At 32.3% G+C, this 16588-nt stretch overlaps 2 protein-coding genes across 2 annotated transcripts; one reads left to right on the forward strand and one right to left on the reverse strand.

Moving 5' to 3' along the window:
* Nucleotides 1-939: 939 nt before the first annotated feature.
* LOC138882690 (uncharacterized) lies at nucleotides 940-1452 on the reverse strand. The gene has a single exon (XM_070163303.1). The coding sequence runs from the start codon at nucleotides 1450-1452 to the stop codon at nucleotides 940-942; it is 513 nt and encodes a 170-aa protein (XP_070019404.1).
* A 777-nt stretch (nucleotides 1453-2229) lies between these two features.
* On the forward strand, nucleotides 2230-4627 carry LOC104249887 (glycine-rich protein A3-like). Its single transcript, XM_009806399.1, has 3 exons — nucleotides 2230-2264; nucleotides 2814-3073; nucleotides 4149-4627. The coding sequence occupies exons 2-3, from the start codon at nucleotides 2824-2826 to the stop codon at nucleotides 4376-4378; spliced, it is 480 nt and encodes a 159-aa protein (XP_009804701.1). The 5' UTR covers nucleotides 2230-2264; nucleotides 2814-2823; the 3' UTR covers nucleotides 4379-4627.
* Nucleotides 4628-16588: the final 11961 nt, after the last annotated feature.

Here is a 16588-nt window from a genome sequence, read left to right on the forward strand (position 1 = left end):
ATACATATTTAAATGAGAGAAATATTTCTTCTCTTTGAATATTGTATGCGTCGTACATGAATCAACTAAACAAATATTTTTACAATTGAAATTTGATTCAAGTTTGCTTTGAGAGATATCCATATTTGCGCCACATGGTTTCACATACAAAAGAAATATACGAATAAACATTAGTATTTTCAAAGAAAAGGAAAAGTAAACAAAGTTAAGTCAATGATTCAATAATGACTTTTAAAGCAATTTCAAGCAAATTTTGATTTTGATACAAACAATTACGTAGAAAAATAATGCAGTCATATACTACTAAAATCTTGTTAAGTAAAGCTTCATTCGATCTAGATGGCTCGTAAACAGTAATACATTTTAAAAAGGCCTAATTACTGAATGTGTTTTTGTATTATCCACAGTTTAATTTTCAAAGATCATGTTAATAGATAGTAACTAAAAATTACAAATTTAATGATTGTAAAAAAGAAATAAAAACGGGTACTTCCCTAGGTTATGTCACACTTCACTGCCACTCTTTCAAAAAAAATTCATTCAATTCCTTTCTAATTACAATTCTCCCTCTATCCCAAAATTAGTAAAAGACAGTAAATGCTCGCCCTCTTAGAAACGGGATTTTATCGGAAGCAATTATTTATAAAATCGCATGAAATGTATGTGTATTTTTGCGGCGAGATTTATAAAATAAATAATATTGTTTTATACTAATGACTACTACTCATGTAAAGAATTGTAATTACATGATGTTTATTCACTAACTATTAAAAATAGGCAAACATAAAAGTTAAACTACTCAATCATCTTTAACCACGGATCCATCACCGATCAAGTGGTCTATTTTTCCATCAGGGTGCTCAAAGAAGTATGCCACATCCAAGTGGGTGATGTCAAAATCATTGTGAGAGACAAAATTGGCTTCAAGCCCTTTATTCTTTAGAGATGCTTGATAAAGCTCAACCAAATGTCTTGGTGTACGATAAATATTTGCCCAATGGCCTTTTCCATCGCAACGATAACATTCAGTTTCTGAATCATTTGCCTTTGGCTTCTCATTTTTCCCTTTCCATTTTGGTGCTTATTTTTCTTTGGGGGGTGATCAACACCAGGAAAATTTCTTCCTTGTCCACGACCACGACCACGACCACAACCACGAATAGGGTCACGACCTTTTCCACGCTTAGCATAATGGGAATACACCTCATCCACTTCAGGCAATGGTGTGGACCCAGTGGGTCTATTTTCGTGATTTCTCATGAGCAAGTCATTGTTTCGCTCAGCCACAAGGAGAAGAGAAATCAACTCAGAGTATTTTTTGAAACCTTTCTCTCTGTATTGTTGTTGCAAGACCATATTGGAGGCATGAAACGTTGTGAACGTTTTTTCAAGCATATCATAATCAGTGATAGTATCTCCACAGAGTTTCAATTTAGAAGTAATTCTGAACATTACAGAATTATATTCAGAAACAGACTTAAAGTCTTGGAGCCTCAGATGAGCTCAATCATATCGTGCTTATGGAAGAGTGACCAACTTTAAGTTGTCATATCTTTCCTTTAAGCCATTCCACAAAACAAGTGGATCTTTGACTGTGAGATATTCTATTTTCAACCCTTCATCAAGGTGATGACGCAAGAAAATCAAGGCCTTAGCACAGTCTTGGGTGGATGCTTTAGTTTTGTCTTTAATGGCGTCTCCAAGACTCATTGCATCTAAATGGATTTCAGCATCCAACACCCATGTCATATAGTTCTTGCCCAAAATTTCAAGGGCAACGAACTTTCTTTTCATAATATCAGTCATAATTAAAAGAGGAGAAAAATTGTACTTTAATCTTCTTGAGAAGGTAGAGTCTCGTGCTGATAACATATTATAAAACAATAAAAGAAGAAGAACAATATTGCAGAGAAAGAGAGAGTAATTCTTATTGAATTTTGGGATGATTTACAACGGGGTAAGACCTCTCTATTTATAGGGGAAAAATGACTTAGCCACAAAGTAAAACTCTCTATAAGATAGACATTCACTCTAAATAGAATTTTATTCGTAACATTTACGGTTAGTTAAATATTTATATAAAAATTGAAAAACTTAGAAATTCTAGAGAAAAAAATTGAACACCTCAAATCGTAATCACGTCAAATATGGTCTAAGTAACACGTGGAATCAAAGAGATTATAAATACTCATGCATATATCCACTCGTTAATTTCTTCCTTCATTTCATACATTTTACGTATTTGCATCATCACAAGGAAATCTGTAAGAACTCCTCATCTTCAATTAATTTGCGAAATCAAGAAATTTTATTTATTTTTTGATTGTTGATTGCCTATGAATTTCCAAAGTTCGTCTTTTTTTTTTGTTTTATTTTTCTTTTCAGAAAAAGGGAAAAAATGTTCTAGCTTTTGTGATAGAATTTTTTCAGAGATTTGTTGGTTTTTGGTCAAGTGTCAAATCACAGCTTTCGTTTCATTGTCACTTTTAAAATTTAGGAATTTTATTCTGTGACCACTAATTAAATTTCATTTAAAATTGAGGGATCTTTTGGCTTTGAATTCGACATACATTCATTTGGCTTAGTTATATTTCTTGCCTAATTTACTTGCTCAATCATACTGTTTGAATTGCAAGGGCAATTTTTTTCCGACTTAATTTAGTATTTGAAATTTACTGGCCCGACTATCTCTTCAGTGGAGCGTGTTGATAGAAAACGTGTTAACCTCAGTGTATAAGTGCAAATATTTGATTTTATCTGGTTCTTCAATATATGATATTAATTTTTTTCTTTTCCCTTCATGACATTTTCAGGTACTTGAGAATGGGAGGTGGAAAGGATAAACATGCACACTATCCTCCCGGAGGACAGTATCCTCCGGGAGGGCAATATCCTCCAGGACAGTATCCTCCAGCACCCGGAGCTTACCCTCCACAACCTGGAGCTTACCCTCCTCAACAAGGATATCCACCACAAGGTTATCCTCCTGCACAAGGGTATCCGCCTGCAGGATATCCTCCACAAGGATATCCGCCAGCAGGTTACCCTGGTCAACCTGCTCCACACCATACTGGTATTATTGCTTACTTATTTTACATGTGTCTTGATAAGTAAATATTCTAAACTATTCATGAACATTACAGCAAAAATCGTTAAAATATTTATTGCTCCTATAACTCAAAATAAGTAGCTGTGCAACAACTATAAAATAGGAGTTAGATAGAATATAATATAGAATAATGATGTACAAATAAGAACCAATTGCAAGGAAAATGCAGAATAATATCAATTGGGAAGTAATACCTCCACATCCAAATCCCAAAGTAAAAGTAGGAAATTAAATATATCAAGTTAGGACTATTGCATTTAGTTGTTTTGCAAGATCTTTCCCCCTCCCTAGTCTTTCTCTATATCACTTTATCTAATGTTTAAAATGTTAAAAAGTAAACTTATTCTTGAACCATGTTGAGTCTTTTATACCCTTAATCACTTCATTCAAAATTTGATGCTTTTATTATTTAGTTATCATATCAGCAATAGTGAGCAGTATCATAAGCCAAATATTTAACACTTCAGAAGACAAATTCTGTTAATTAAATCAGAAATGAGGATAGCATGTCAATAGTACTATATATTAAGATACTTGTTATAACAAGGCATCAGTAACTGGCGGAGCTCTTCAGTAACGTGATCCAGTATTCTCAATGAGATTTATATGTGAAAACCTACTTAAATTTCTTTAGATATTAAATTCAAACTTATAATTTTAAAAGTACAATAAGTTCAGTATTAAGGATATTAAATAATGTCGAACCTACCAAGTTCTTTCATTCATGTTACAGAGACTATCCTTTATATAAGTTATGTTCATCTTAAGGATTGAGCTTCTTCGGAGTATTCGTTTATTCTCAATAATACTATATATTGAGATACTTGTTATGTTCAGGTCATCAGTAGCTGATGCAACTCTTCGGTAACGATTTCAGTCAAATCCAGTATTTTCAATGAGATTTATGTGTGAAAACCTACTTAAATTACAATAAATATTAAATTTGAATCCATAATTTTAAAAGTACAATAAATTCAGTACTAAGAATATTAAACGACGTCAAACTCATCAAGTTTAAATTTTAACTTCGCCTGTGCAGGGCACGGCATGATGGCCGGAGTTGCAGCTGCTGGAGCTGCAGCCTATGGTGCTCATCACATGGGACACGGCGGAGGCCATTACCCTGCACCTGGTACTGCTCATTATGGACATTATGATCATGGAAAACATGGAAAGCATGGCAAGTTTAAGCATGGCAAGGCACAAGGGAAATACAAACATGGCAAATTTGGCAAGAATCATGGTGGCAAATTCAAGAAGTGGAAGTAAATTAACTAGTCATAGGACTTCAACTAACTTCATATTTTGCTAGGTTCTACTCTTTTCTACTTAAATAAGGCGTAATGTTGTTCGTAATAGCCAAAAAGGCATTAGAAGTGCTTTTTCTTTTAATTATTGTTATATTTTTCACTTAGAGGGGAGTTTTAGCGCAGTTGTAATAGTTGTTCTAGCGTGACCTGAAGGTCGGGGGTTCAAGCAGTGAACATAACTAAATAATTTAATTTCAATTTATTTTTCCTTTGTTTCCCATAAAAAGTGATCGACCACATTTTTTTAAAAGCAAGGATGTTAAATATTCGCAAAAATATAAGTCAAAAGTACCCTTCTTTAATAGCAAAATCAGATTAATGTAATCTTAACTTGTTGAACTATAGCATTAGATTATTCTTTCCTTTTCTTTATGGCTGGAAAAATCCAAATTAAACCAATACTTCAATGTCAAATCTGTATATCATAACTAATAAAATAAGGAAACAAAACTTCAATTTCACTCTCATAAAAAAAACTAAGTCTCTCAAAATGGCTTATTACCCTTACACCAAAGTTCAACTTTCATTACTTATTTTATTATTTATCAACATTGTGCAAATGGCGACGACCACGACAACAACAACAATAACTTAAATGGGGTCTGGGGAGGGTAGTGTGTACGCAGATCTTACCCCTATCCCGAAGGGGTAGAGAGACTGTTTCCGAAAGACCCTCGGCTCAAGAGAACAAAAGGACAAAAACAGAGAATATTAGTATCACCACAGAAATAATAAGAAAAAATATGAACATGAAATCCAGTAGAAAGATGCAAAGTAAAGCGATAGCTATTAAATACGTCATGCACTGAAATAGTAAGACACAACAATGACACTAACTATCTTAGGTAAAAACTCTACCGGACTAGTCTCGCAAAGGTATAAGTAAGACAAGACTCAATTACCTCCTAACCTACAACCTTAATACTCGACCTCCATAACTTCCTATTGTGCAAATGACAAATGCTTTTAATTTAAATCCAAAAATTACCCTTAGTTTTATAAGTGGTCTCCCTCAAAATACTCCTTTACTCAAAGTTCATTGTCAATCTGAAGATGATGATCTTAGAGTTCGTACACTTAAAGTTGGTGACAAATTTGATTTCTCATTTCATATGAATTTTATTGGAACTACTCTTTACCATTGTAGCTTTTCTTGGGGTTTAAAGTTCAATAATTTTGATGTTTTTAAACTACATAAGAGTTATTGTGGAGGTAAGATTTTCAAGAATATTTATTGCACTTGGTTGATCAAGGATTCTGGTATTTATTTGGCTCTTGGTCCTAATCCTTCACCTAATGACTTCAAATTTCTCTATCCTTGGTTGTAAAAAAGAAGGGATGTATTACATTTCTTTGTTAACTTGGAAATATAATGTCTTTATATATAAGAAGTAATTTATCGTATACTTATGTCGTATCGGAGACAACATCTCTACTTGCACAAGGTAAGAGTAAGGTCTGCGTACACATTACCCTCCCCAAACCCCACTTGTGAGAATACACTTTGTATGTTGTTGTACTTGTATGCACACACCCCTCTCACTACAAGAAATGACAAATTTTGTAGCGATTAAAGCCTCCAGAGAAACTGAAAAAGTCATCACAAAAGATTTTTTTGTGGCTGAGTAGGTCGAGGTTGAAAATTGGGGGGTCGTGCCCTACCTGGTCAGCCTGACCTAAATTAAGGTCGTTAACTATGAGAATCCTTACTAAATGCGACTCCATGAAAAGTTGACTCGAAAAACCTCATTTCTTGTTGTGTCGCTCTATTATTCTCTCCGTCTTTTATACACGTGCAAATACAAAAAAAGTTGCACAAATCTTACTTGATAAAATTAATTTGATTATAAACGTTTTAGCTTGGTATGCAAGTGTCAAATGCTTAATAACTTAAATTCTTCTACATAGTTTAATCTCGGTCAAGTACCTGTAGATTGTGAATATCTAGGTGTTAATTTGAGACTAGATTAGCATCTGCAACAGATTTTAAATTTTCATAAATCACTATAATTTAGAGCCTAGTAACTTTATAGTTTGCCTAATTACCATTCGTAGTTGCTAGTCAATTGTTACTAATTTATATCACTTGTATTCAAACGCGCAACGAATATATCATGTGTCAACTGTATTCATTCGTGCAACGAATATAATGTGTGTCAATTGTATTCGTTCGCGCAATTATATTCATTCGAGCAACAAATATAATATGTATCAACTGTAACCAAGGCGAAATACAAAGGTGTATACAAATGATACAACTTGTATCAACTGTATACTTGGTGTATACAATATGTCTCAACTGTATTTGTTCGCGCAACGAATACAATTGAGGCGAAATACAGAAATAAAGAAAAATAAAATATTCTTGTTAAGAGTCAAATCTCAAGACCTTTGCTAATTAAGCAGGCGCTCTAACCAACTAAGCTACTAGAGCTTATTGCTCTCTTGTTTCAGTTCAAAACAATTAAGCTCTTATTTCATGAATTTGCTTTAAAATTAACATATAGCTGCAGATGGTAAATTTGCTAAAAATATAACTACAAATGATAAATATAGTATAAATATTTAATGTACCGCGTAATTTTCCCTAATTGAAACTTCAGTTTGCCATTAGGCAAAGTGAATTGTATAGCCTATTGGGCCAAGCCCAAGAAGGCCGAGAATAAGATTTTGTAAAACTCAAGCTGGGCCACCCAAGAAGGCCCCGATCTTGTAAAGCTCAAAGCTTCTGATTTCTACCGAGATCTTTACATAAATAGCCATGCGGATTCACTATTTAATTTTCTAATATGGGTGGAACAAGGTGTTGAGTGGGCAACTATTTAGATTAATTCTTCATTTCTTTTCTGATAATTAGCAATGAGTAAATAGCCTAATTTTCTTATTTCAACTTTCGAGGTTTTCTACTCTTTCAGATCATCCCCAAATATTATTAGCTTTCATGCAAAGGCAGAGCTAAGATTTGAATCTTATAAGTTCGGAATTATAATCCTCTAAAGTTACTGGATTCTAAATTAATAATTTGTATATATTTATTGAATTTTTTAATACATAATTTAAATAAAAGCTATTGGGTTCGACAGAATTCGTAACCAACACAGTGTCTCCACCCCGGCTTTAATGTATGTCACAACAATAGGAATTGTAGGAAAATAGGTACCACCATCAACCTCTCTTTGGAACTATTATTAGATTATGACATCATTTCCACGGACTCTTATAAGGCTATTTTTTAAATCCATTTGTCTAATGGGATAAATTTCGTTTTTAAAAGTAACTAATTAGTTAACCAGTCTTTTCATTTTTCTGAGAAGCATTTTGTCATTATCCATAGTCAGTTAAAAAGGTTAAATGGCAGTGTTCCCAAATGTAAGAAAAAGCCTTATTATCAGAAAATTTATTTAATTTATGTCATCTTACAAGTCAATGCTTAGACTTAAGAAGATAAATTGATTATATAATTTTTTTAAAAAAATAATAAGAGTTGAAATTTCCCAAGGCCACTCATGCAGCAGCACCTGATCCCATGAACCTCTTCGTTGGCCACCAAATAAGTAACATAAATTTAATTCTTACGCGATCAAAATTAATGACCTCATGGGTCAATAATTTTTAAATAATTTCTAATAATTTAATAAATCGAATCTTCCCAAAAAAAAACCCTCTAATCTCTTAAGTCCACTATAGCCTCATAAAATATCTAATTTGACTTTAATTGAGTCAAATCGAACACTAAACATTGCACTTTGAGCTAAATTTACCATCACCGGCTATCATAAGGATCCTCCACTCTTAATCAGAGGTTTCGAGTTCGATCAAATTTTGGAATAAGAAAATTCAGAGAGGAAGCATTGTCAGAATTCCAAGGCGTGTACCGAACACCGGATAAAAAATAAAATAAAAACACATAACATGAACCTATATACCCCTATGATGATTTACCTATTCCATCTTAGTTGCTAATATAATATACGGAAAATGGCAAAATATACCCATGTACTATCAGAAAAGGTCTAAATATACCCATCGTTATACTTTGAGTCCAAATATACCTCTGCCGTAATACTATTGGTTCAAATATACCCCTTTTTTGTTATGCTTGTCCAAGGTGGACATCCAATCCTATGTGGCAGTGACTCTAATATTTGATGAGGTGGATGCCACATGACTTGCCACCTCAGTGCCCCTAACCTATTTTACTCCTCACTTCTAATTTTTTCACCACTAATATTTCCTTCCCCTCCACCACTATTGCCACCTTTACCGCTATCATGAAAAATATTGTATTATAAATTTTAGTCTTTTATATATGGATTAATTAGGGGCGCTAAGGTGGCAAGCCATGTGGCATCCACCTCATCAAATATTAGTACCACATAGGATTAGATGTCCACCTTGGACAAACTTAACAGAAGATAGGTATATTTAAACCAATAGTATTACGACAGAAGTTTTGGACCCAAAGTATAACGAAAGTTATATTTAAACCTTTTCTTATAGTACATGGGTATATTTAAGCATTTGCCGTATAATATAATTACCCCTTAAAACAAAAAATAAAATAAAATAAGAATTGAAAGTAATTAAATTAATAAGCATGGTTAGTTGTGGCTTCACTAACTGTTAGCGTACACCAAGTGGCATTTGTTGGCTTTGACTCATCTCCAATATATATTTTCTAATTTGTTTATAGTTTATTGACAACTTGTTTATTGTTATTATTATATTGTAATCATCATCATTTTTTTGTTTACTATAATACGTTTTAATTAGGTTTAGTCTATTTCTAGGTTTACTGTGTAGATAAATCTCTCTAGACTCATACAAGTGGGGTTTTTTTTTTTTTGGTCAAAGAGGTTGAACCTCACAGGTCGCTAATTTGCATTTTCATTCAATTTATTATTATTCTTTCTAACAATATTGGTAAAAATACTATACAGTCATCACAAAAGATGCTAAATAAGATAGCTAATTGATGATCTTATACTATAGTAAACTACGGATTTTGATTATTATCCGATGAATATTATTTGGGCCAACATAAAATTTGTAAAATGAATTCAACTATTTTAACTTTTAAAGCTAAATTAATTCAACTATTATTTGGGCCATATCATTTTTCTTATATCTGAATTAGCAGGCAGAGGCGGAGCTTAGATTTCAACTTTATTGGTTCTGAATTTTAAAACGGCAATTTCAAGTGCTAATAACTGGAATCTAAATTTAATATTTGCACATATTTAATAAATTTTTTAACACAAATATATTTTTGAGCAAAAGTTACTGGGTTCTACCTAGGGGCGGATGTACGCTTACCGAAGAAAATTTTACTAAAATATATGTATTAATACTGTATGGAAACGGTTAACTAGGAAAAAATGATATCACTTGACATAAATTGTGTCTTGATATGTTTGTTATGTGCTTGATTTTACTCTAAGAGGTCAAAGGTTCAAATCTCAACTAGTACATTTTTTACAGAAATTCCTACTTAATCCCCTGGTTCTACCGACCCCTAGCCATACTTCTAGCTCATTATAGACCAATATAAGTAAACGGTTGACTATAATGAACAAATTGCACCTCATTATAGACAAAAATAAATAAATTGTAGGGTCATTATGTTGAGGTTGATTCAAATTCATGATTAAATAAAAGTTTAGAAAGGAATAGAAAAAGGAAATAGTTTAAAATATGAATATATCTTTCTATGTTTATTTTTTAATTTTGTCAAACCAACAGTACAGCCAACTGGCTTTTTTGTTGGTTTTGACTAATTATTATCTAGAGTACAATCTAGTTAAGGTGATTCCTTCAACACCCACTGTATTACTCTGATATTATTATTTAATCCTTACTTAATTAGTTGGCATTAATTGCTTAATAGTATACGCATGTACGTATTACGTACATGCATGAGTACTCGAAACAAGAGCACGTGTCCTCGGGTGCACTAATTTAGCAGCCTAATTAGATAATTAAATTTACTAAACATGTACTAATCAATTTTTTTTATACAAACAACCTCAAACATGACAGCTGAGGTATGGCTCTGAAAATTAGAAAAAGATATATGAGTAAAAGCCGCAGCATCTTTGGGTGTGTTTGCTACGAACTAAAATATTTTCTGTTAATTAATTTTAATTTTTACATAATTAAAAAAATATTTTCCTTATGAATTCATTTTCCCTAAATTTTACAAAACTAATTTTCCTACCAAGAAAAAATGTTATTCGAAACTCTATTTCAACCCTCCCCACCCCTCAATCCACCCCCGACCCCGAACTACCCCCGTCACCTGAACCATCCTGTAAACCCCCCACATTGGCACCCCCGGCCCAACCATCTCTTGCCCCTCAACCCCCACCCACCCCGACTCCTACCCCTGACCTCATGAACCCTCTCCCCCACAAGCCTCGAATCCCCGAACCTCCCCCTCTCCCTCAAGCCCCAACTCACCCTTCCCCACAATCCCCCGCTCCCACCGACCCCGTCCCCCATAGAGTTTGCCTATATTGTATACTCCCTCTATGTAGGTTTACTTGTTTGCTATGACTTGACACATTTCTTAAGAAACAATAAATAATATGGTAATTTTACTATATCACCTCTATTTATTATAATTATACTATATATTGAAAATAAGTAGTACTTAATGAGAAGGGTAAAATAGGTATAAAATGGTAAATTATTCATTGGTTTTTCAAATTGTCCAGGTTTTTCAAATTGGACAAGTAAAAATAAATATATATTTTTAGTATAATTGATAAGTAAACTTGGACGGAAGGACTATAAATACTGTTGGAATAATATCTTTTGCTTGCTATTCAAATACTAGAAAGTCATTTATTTTTCAGGAAAATATTTTCTTCATTCCAAACATGCCTCTAATTAACTAACTACTATTAATTATTAATATAATCAAGTTAAATTAGGCGTTGTAGAGTGCCATGGGACATTGCAAATCAAACAGCCACACCTTATCTGTAAAGTATAAGAATGACTTGTAATGAAAGTGATAGCATAAATATATAAACCTAACCCCCATATATACTACCTACCCTACAACCCCCCCCAACCAAAGCATGTATCTATCTATATTTTTATAAGTATATGTTTATTTTATGCTAATAGAGTCAAAAGCTAGAGAAGTGAACTCTTGCGAGTCACTTAAGGACAAGTTCCGAGTGAACTTAATCATGAAAGAATTAATATTATAAAAAACAAATTAATCACTGCTTCATTGGATTTGATAACATCATATTAAAGAAAGTGGTTTTGAAGTGGTTTCCACTCCACAAGTTGTACAAAGAACAAAATAGTACTTCAAAGAAAAAATAATTATATCAATGTGGGACCGTTAATTAGGAGAAAAGAAAGTTTTGTTTGGTTTTTGCTTTCTGTTTATTTCCCTTATATTGTGCATGGTGCATCGAAGTTTCAAATCCCATCCCATCTTTCACTGTCTCATTTCGATTATCTTAAAATGCCAAATCTCAGTAAAATCAAAATAGTAAGTAAATGATTTTTTCTTATCCGTCCAATCTTTAATCAGTAAAGTTACTCGGTACTTATGCCAATAAACGAAAATAACAATATCCAATAGAATAGTTGAGATATAAAGGACAGTTCGGTGCACAAAAAATATTCTGCATTCACTTAGGGTCCGAGGAAGAATGTGTAGACAACCTTTTACGGTTCGAATTCGTAACTTATAGGTTACATGAAAATAATTTTATAGTTGCTCTAAGGCTTCCTTTAGAATAGTTGAGATAAACGCAAATTAAATCGGACAATATAAATTAAATTTTTTTGGGGGAGGGAGGTATGAGGGGTGTGAATTATTGATTGTTAAATTCAGGTACAAATCCATAGATGTGTGAGCTGACTAAGTAGTGGTAAGGTGAAGGAACCATAGAGGGCCACCATTCTCATGTTTTGTCATTTAATTCAAAATTATTTTTTTGGACCATGCCATAAGAAACAAATTCAAAAATAAGGGAAATATTGTATCATAACTTTTGATCAACTTGCAAATAATTAATGTCTAGATGGTTTTCTAAGAAAACTAGGATACATCTCTGGTTTTGTTTAGCACATTGTTTTTAATATATTTTGGGGGAAGCATATTCCTAATCCTACGTTGCATATACATAGAATATAATCAACTTTTGACTTCAATAATTATAGTTATATTCATGCATGTTTTAATATTATGGTCAAGTACTTCTTAATTAATATTTCAGCATCACAGTAATTGATTCTCCCATTTTGAGCCCAAAATTAGTTCAAACTTATGCATTTAGCATGTTATTGTTGTTCTTTGGGAGCATTAACTATTGTTGTTATTATTGTTGTTATTGTAATTATTATCATTGTATCATGTTATTATACAATTATGACATAATAAGTTCACAGGAAGGGTGATATTTCCTTTACTGTCTATTTTGGATTTTTCACGCCCCTTAATAAATAATAGTTATAATATGTGTTATAACATATAACCCTTAATAATAACATCATTTTAAAAAGTCTTGAAAAATAATTATGGAAATGAATAATTAATAATAAGGGTAAAATAAGAAGAAAAAAATTGTCTTTCTCTTAATTTGCAAAAGTGAACAAGTAAAAGTGAAAATTTATTTTTAGTAGAGTGAACAAACAAAAGTGAACGGAGGGAGTAGTATCCATGAAACTTAAGAGTATTTCCTATTGTTTTATGATTATTAGTTTATTACTCCCTCCGGTCCACACTTGATAGGAAGTTGATATGAAGTTGTGGAGGTCGAGTATTACGGTTGTAGGCTAGGAGGTAGTTGAGTCTTGCGTTACTTTGTACCGTTGTGAGCCTAGTCTGGTAAGGTTTTTGTCTAAAATAACTAGGGGCATTGACGTGTCTTAATATTTTCTCTTTTCGGTGCAGGACCTATTTACTAGCCATCATTTCTACCTTGTATTTTTCTTCTGCATTTTATGTTCTTATTTTTTCCTATAATCTCTATGGTGAAACTAATATTCTCTCTTTTTATTTTTATTTTTATTATTTTGAGCCGAGGGTCTTTCGGAAACAGCATCTCTACTCCTTCGGGGTAGGGGTAAGGTCTGCGTACATACTACCCTTCCCAGACCCCACTTGTGGAATTTTACTGGGTTGTTGTTATTGTTGTACTCCATCCGATCCACAATAAGTGATCATTTTACCTTAATGGATGTGTCAAAGGTAAAATGGCCACTTATTGTGGACCGGAGGGAGTACTATTTATATATTCTATCATTATTTATGAGAGCCTAAGGTCTAGCAAAAACAATCTTTCTATTTGCACAAGGTAGGAATAAGGTTTACGTAAACATTATATTTTCAAATTTTATTTATGAGAATATATCGGGTATGTTGTTATTGTATATCTTTTATCTATTAACCTAAATAGAAATTTCAATGTCAAAAGAATGAGCAAGAATGCACTAAAATTTAGATCAAGAGAAGACATTGGTCATACAAAAAGGCTAAAATCCAAAGGGTAGAGTCAAATTGGTACTATCAAATTGACAAATTTAGAGAAACCAATGATTACACATATAAATATGCCTCATCTTCTAGGAAGTTTTGCTGCTCTTAATGGGGTATAGGCTGTGAAATTTTGTCCAAATTCTTTTTATATATATATATAAATATATACATATATGATTGGATGTATTCAAAGCCATCCCTATCAAAATTGCATATGAGGACAATTATATTGCTTATTTTGTTAAAGACATAAAAGTGAGCAAGTGTCTCCTTCTAATAAAAGGAGATGGCTTTTGTTTGAAAGAATCTTGTTAAAATATTACTAAATTCTCTACCATTGTTATTTCCAGTAGGGAATAGGAAGGATCTTGTTTGTTTCTATCAAATTCCTTTACTACATTTAGTTACAAATACTATATAATAATTCTATGCAAATTGGCATGTCCCTTTCAACTTTCACCATCACTCCAAATAAATTGCTGTAACCAAGAACCTTATATTTATTTTATTTTTTTAAAAGAGTGGTACTAGATAGTTTAACGAAAAGGAGTTGAAAGTTTAAACATTTGACTCAAATAGTACACTTCAATATTACTACAATTGATGTTCATTGTTTGCATCCTTATTGTGTCTCTAATACTCAACAACAACTAATTAAATAATCAGTATTACACAGAGCTGGACTTAATATCCATCTAATTCATATTTTAGTCTTAATAGGTGCGAACAATTAACCAACTTGTTGTGATATTGTAAATTAAAGTATGAAGTAGTTGAATTATTAATATTTGTGCTTTCATAGGCATAATCCTAGTATTAAGGTAATTTTATATATGATAGTCGGTTTTAACTACTATATAAGAGTAAAATCACAAGTTTTTTTTTGTCATATTAAAGTAACTGAACTTTTACCCATTATAATAGTAAAGTCATTAATATTTACCTAATATAACGATAAAATCTACCTCAAGGCAGGGATGTATATATAGATTTTGATTTTTATGGATACGAGATTCTAGGACAGTGACGTGAAGTGCCATCTACTTTTGCATAAATATTGGACTAAAGTAGTCCAAAAATAGTTTTAACATAGTGTGATATTATTTATTTTGAACCAAATATGCATGATTTTTCCCAAAAGGCATCTTTGGTCGCACACACCCATTAATCTCCCCATTGAACTAAGTTCTACATGATCCATTACCATTCATGGGCTAATCTGAATATTAATTGTGTGCCACCTACATGATCTTGAGTATTTACGGTCATCGTCGCTCAAAGGTTTGTGTATGCGTCTTTAAAGCTACGGGTAAAAATCGTAAACCCCGTAGACGGGCAAAGGCACTAAGCCAGCCCCACACCACACTCGCATCTCCATAGTCCTGCCAAACAATTGGCTCTGATGTTGGGCTAAAACTGCCCAAAGATACTCTTAATATAGTGTGACATTATTTCCTTTGACCAAGCCCGCACAATTTACCCTAAAAAGCCTCAACCATTAAGAATATTCAATTCCTTATAAATAGTTTCTTTTTTTTTTCTACTTTCATGTGTGACTTTATTCACACACCCGATAATAAACACACCAATTTTCCCATGCAAATTTACAAAAAACCACATCTATAAATGACACTACCCAACCATCCACCAAAGGGGAATGTTCAAAAACAAGAACTCTCACATCTAGCATTGAAAGCCAAAAGCTACTTTTTAAGTGTAGGGTCTTCACGCGTCGTTGAATATTTTAAGAGTTAAGACTGTGAGAGTGACATATTGAGAACATAACCTTTTAATTAATATGCATGCACTTATATTTTCAAGTTGTAGTAAGCTAACTGTTTCGTTTTTTATTTGTTTCGACTTTGTGATAATTAAAAAAAATATAGGCTTCTGTTTTGCAGGCGTTGATGTATTATGTCATTGTTGTAAGTTTTCAATTGTTTGACTTTATATAAATCTCGCTCATAAATAATAATTATGAAATAAACAAACAATAGGATTATAGGATTATGAAAGCCACCGAGATGATTTTATCATTTTATTACTATTGACTTTTTAAAAGTAGAAAATTAGTATAATATTTTTGCTTTTATTGGCTTCAGCAAGACAAATTTTTGCCCTTTCTTAATCAGAAAAAATACTTTTACATTTGTTATTAATAGTATAAATTAACATTTTTTTTGAATAATGTTTCCATAACCCAGAATTGGCTAAAATTTGGCTGCCATTGACAATTAAAAATATAATCTAGAGCAAGTATGTAGAGAGAATAACTTATTTATGCGAAAGAATCTGAATATCAAACTTAAAAAGTTAAGAATTTACGTAAAATTGTTTAATTAAAACAATTATAAATCATAGAAAACGAACTTTCTCCTATTAAAATTCTTTTTCCTAATAAATGTTTTGGAAAACGAACTTTATAACAGTTTCCCCAGTCAGGTATTTTATAGGGATTTGTTAGTAGCCTAATTGATAGAATTTTAAACTTTTGTCAAAAGAGTTCCCCATAAGTTTCTAATATATTAACAAACACCCTATGCATTTTTACTTATTACAGTTGCACCCTTATCCCTTGTCATGATCCCAACTCAGTGTTGAATACACCAAAATCCAGAGATCTGTGCTTATGAAAATGCTTAATTTAAACTTCTTGTCTTT

Source organism: Nicotiana sylvestris, chromosome 12 (assembly GCF_000393655.2).
Source record: "Nicotiana sylvestris chromosome 12, ASM39365v2, whole genome shotgun sequence".
NCBI lineage: Eukaryota > Viridiplantae > Streptophyta > Magnoliopsida > Solanales > Solanaceae > Nicotiana > Nicotiana sylvestris.